This window comes from Guillardia theta, assembly GCF_000315625.1.
Source record: "Guillardia theta CCMP2712 unplaced genomic scaffold GUITHscaffold_84, whole genome shotgun sequence".
NCBI lineage: Eukaryota > Cryptophyceae > Pyrenomonadales > Geminigeraceae > Guillardia > Guillardia theta.
In genome coordinates this window covers 162,190-165,906 of record NW_005434590.1, presented here as the reverse complement: position 1 = coordinate 165,906, position 3,717 = coordinate 162,190, and the positions used below count along the sequence as shown (strand labels likewise).

General features: G+C 51.3%; 2 protein-coding genes across 2 annotated transcripts; one reads left to right on the top strand and one right to left on the bottom strand.

The window, feature by feature from the left end:
* Positions 1-698: 698 nt before the first annotated feature.
* On the top strand, positions 699-2,024 carry GUITHDRAFT_115406 (hypothetical protein; the record flags this gene model as incomplete). The annotated part of the gene is made up of 9 exons (XM_005825362.1): positions 699-703; positions 762-789; positions 863-907; positions 1,126-1,191; positions 1,247-1,293; positions 1,363-1,417; positions 1,755-1,803; positions 1,852-1,909; positions 1,961-2,024. The coding sequence occupies 9 exons, from the start codon at positions 699-701 to the stop codon at positions 2,022-2,024; spliced, it is 417 nt and encodes a 138-aa protein (XP_005825419.1).
* Positions 2,025-2,063: 39 nt separating this feature from the next.
* On the bottom strand, positions 2,064-3,279 carry GUITHDRAFT_115405 (hypothetical protein; the record flags this gene model as incomplete). The annotated part of the gene is made up of 10 exons (XM_005825361.1): positions 2,064-2,096; positions 2,151-2,210; positions 2,258-2,311; positions 2,363-2,400; positions 2,448-2,502; positions 2,573-2,630; positions 2,677-2,759; positions 2,810-2,911; positions 2,986-3,081; positions 3,133-3,279. 10 exons carry the CDS (start codon positions 3,277-3,279, stop codon positions 2,064-2,066), a joined length of 726 nt encoding a protein of 241 aa, XP_005825418.1.
* Between the last annotated feature and the right edge of the window lie 438 nt (positions 3,280-3,717).

Below are 3,717 nucleotides of genomic sequence, written 5' to 3'. Positions count from 1 at the left end.
CATGGTGCAGGGCGGCGGAGAGAGCTAGTATAGCAAAGGTGAGTTGGAGGGTCAAGAGCGTTGACATGCTCGGTCTCCTGTCGCCCAACTTTCAGTTTCTTTCCTCTTCCTGTCTCCCTCTCCTCCTCTCCTCCTCTCCTCCTCTCCTCCTCTCTCCCTCTCTCCCTCTCTCCCTCTCTCCCTCTCTCCCTCTCTCCCTCTCTACCCCTCTTCCTCTCTTCCTGTCCTTCATCCTCAGTTTCGTTTGAAGTCCTTCCCTTCCCTGTCCTTGCCCTGGGGACAGCTTGTTCTCCTTCTCTGTCCTTGTCTTCTTGTAGTTTGACTCTGAAACAGCCTGCTGTCATCAACGACGAGGAGAGTGGTAAGATGCCTAGACAGGTGTAACATCTTTACTCTCCCTCCCCCGGTCCTCCTCTCGCTTCCTCCTTCTTCCTCCGTCTGCCTCCTGCCTGCTCCCTCCTGCTCTTTCCTCTTCCTCTCTCTTCCTCCTTCTTTGTCCTTCTTCCTTCTGCTCCCTCCTGCCTCCCCTTTTTCCCTCCTGCTCCCTTCTGCTCCCTCCTCGCACCCTTTCCATCTTGCTCCTCCTGTCCTCCTATTCCTTTTCCCTTCCCTCTCTTCTCTTCCTTGTTATTGCTGACCTGCCTGGCTAGACCCGCGCCATCACTGTCCCTCCCTATCGCTTCCCCCTGCTGAAACGCATGTGGTATGAATCTCAAAGCTTCATCCCCGTGTTGCGACCAGCTGATGTTGTATCGTCGCAGGGAAGACTACGCTCGCCCCATCGTACAGGTTTTCTTCCTGTTGTTCCTCCCCCGCTGTTCTTTTCTGAATCTCTCCTTCTTCCTGTGTTGATTCCTTTCAGCATCTGAAGCTCCAGATTCGTCTGAACCTCAAGCGTCGAGTGGTGGTGAGAGGGGAAGGAGGATGAGAAGAGCAAGGGTTATGGGAAGACTCGTGCAAACAAGGAGTGAAGGAGGGGAAAACGATAGGTGGAGAGGAGGGTGAAATGATGAGAAGGAGGAAGCAGGAGAACAGCAGAGCAGATTGACAGAAGGAGGGGACGGCGAAGAGGATAAAAACGAGGAAGAGGAGGGCTTTCTTTCTTTCTTGACCTACGGTGTCCAGGAGATCCGCACGTGCGACTTCACAACAGACGCCAGCGCTCTCACGCGAGCTGCCGAGTACACACAGGTGAACTTGACTATCTCCTGATGGGACGAGGCAAGGTGCTGATGCCTCGGGACAGGCCTTCATGACAGGTTTCTCACTGCAAGACGCCACAGCCATGTTGAGGTGCGGAAGCAAGCTGTTTGTCTTGTCTTAGAGTGTTCTGTGGGAATATCTCCCCTGAACCCTCGCCAGGCTGGATGGCCTCTACATGGAATCGTTCGAGATCACTGATATCAAGAGGCTCAAGGTAAAATCCGTCCATCCTCACTATCACCTTGCTATCCTTTCTTGTACCCCCGATCCTTCATTCCTCCCTTGCTCAACTTTCATGGTCTTTCCTTTACCCGTCCTCATCTACTTTCCTTCCTCCACCTCCATCGTTCCCCCCCCCTCCACTTTCATCTCCTTGCATACTCCTCCTCTCTTCTCCGTGCTATACCCTCCTCATCCGCTCTTGCCAGGGTGACCACCTCTCTCGCGCCATCGGGAGGATCGCCGGAACAGGAGGAAAGACGAAAGAACTCATTGAGAAGGTCCCTCCCTCCCTCCTTCCCCTCCTCCCTCAGTCTCATCCCTGCTCACAGTCAACTCGCACTCGAGTGGTTGTAGCGGACAAGAAAGTGCACGTGATGGGTCAGTCGCAGTGCTGGTGGGACATCATGGCCTGATGATCAGCTGCAGGATCCGTAGACAGCATCCAGCATGCCAAGAATGTAATATCGGACCTTGTACTGGGGCGGTTGATGTTCCAATTACTTGGAGGGTCTAATGTAACACAAGAATGATACAGGCCAACTGCTAGGGCGAACAAGAAGCTGAGTGCCATCGCGACAAGATACAAACGAGAGTTATAGGAGAGGCGCGATGATAAGAAACTTTGTATAGAGAATCCTTCAAGCCACCTTCAATTCCAGAGGGGAATAAATCTGAACAAGCGCAGTCAGTACCTTCAGAAGCACACAACACGACGGGAGCTCGACCTGCTTTGCGGCGTTAACAACTTTGGGGATGGGGTTGTGTTTTTGCAAGTGGGTCTCAAACTAGGAAACAACAGTCACACTCACGCTCTTCAAGAAAGACAAGTTACCGTCCGAAAGAATTGTTCATGGAACTGTGTAGACTGCTTTGCAGCCAATTTCATCTGAGGCAGACCACCGATGTAAACAAACTCTGCGTCAGAAGCAAGTTTTACCTTGAACTCATTCGACTCAGCATGTTTCTTGAGCTCCCCTGCTCCACACTCAGTATCCACAAAGGTCACATGGACGATCGACAACCGGTAGCTATGTCCACCACCATCCTCGCAAGCGTGTTCTGAATGAAGAAAGGAACCTGTTTCAAGGCGAAATGATAGTCAGCTGGAACGATCCAACCGACTCTGCCTGCAATACAAGGAAAGCACCTTATCGCTCAGCTCAGACCCGAACTGGAATCGAACAGAAGTTTGGCCTTTTGCGGTACTGTTCGAGGTATCAGGAAACAATCGACCTGCAAACATTCCAAGACCTGTGGATGGTGTAAACACCAGAGATTGTTCTCATCATTGCCTCTGAGGTGCCATGCGCCGCCCTCACATTGCGGAATGTAACCTGAAGCAATCATGCATCAAAGCACTTTCATGTCTATCTCCCAGCTTCACCTGCGCTTTCTGTCCGGGATGGAGGCTCTTGCCTGCAGGCATCGTCCATGCGAGATCGAATCTGAACTTCAAGCCCATGGCACCAGCAGAGTATCGAAGAACCTGGAGCGGGGTCATCAGAATGGGAAGAAACAGAGAGAGAGGAAGGGAGAGAGAAAGAAATAGAGAGCATTCACCTTCTTATTCTGCGAGGCCTTCAATACTTGGATAGACTTAATTCCATTCCCAGCCCAATCGCCATAGTTTGCCACATCACAGGTCAGAGCAAGTACCTTTGACATCAGTGTCAGATAGCGCATAGGCCACTTCAGCAGGAGAACAACCTCCCATGCGTCAGCATCGATGTTGACTGTGCGATCTGCTCGGATTCGCCGTGGCTCCTTCTTCTGCCTGGGAGACTTGCACTGCTGGCATGCCATATCAGCCTCGTTGGTCTCTCGGTTGGCAACGGGATATTGAGATCCTGGCATGTGAGATATTACAAGGAGATCAAAACTTGTTGATAGCAGAACTGTTCTTACCCAAAGGGGCAAGAAATGCCGAGAGGACGGGCAACAGCTTTCTTCTCCCAGACTTCCAAACATTCTCAACAAAGCAGGTGTGGAAGGACGGAAGGTTGTTGGCACTTTTCGGACATGAGCAAGAATTGTGTGTGCATTTTTCCGCTTTCGATGTGCAAACTCGTTTCTTGCAGTATGAATCGCCACCTTGCCGCAAAAAATGAGTACACCTTATGACAGTTTCCCTTTGTACCTGTTTCCGTGTGAGTTCTGTGTTGCGCCAGGTTGTGAGAGGAGGCCTGTTACCAACCATCAATGAAAGCATCACAATTTGAGGTTGGGCTTCTTACTTGACCAGAGAGTCCAATCAACAAGACGAGCACAAGAAGAATGGGGCTGATTGTTCTT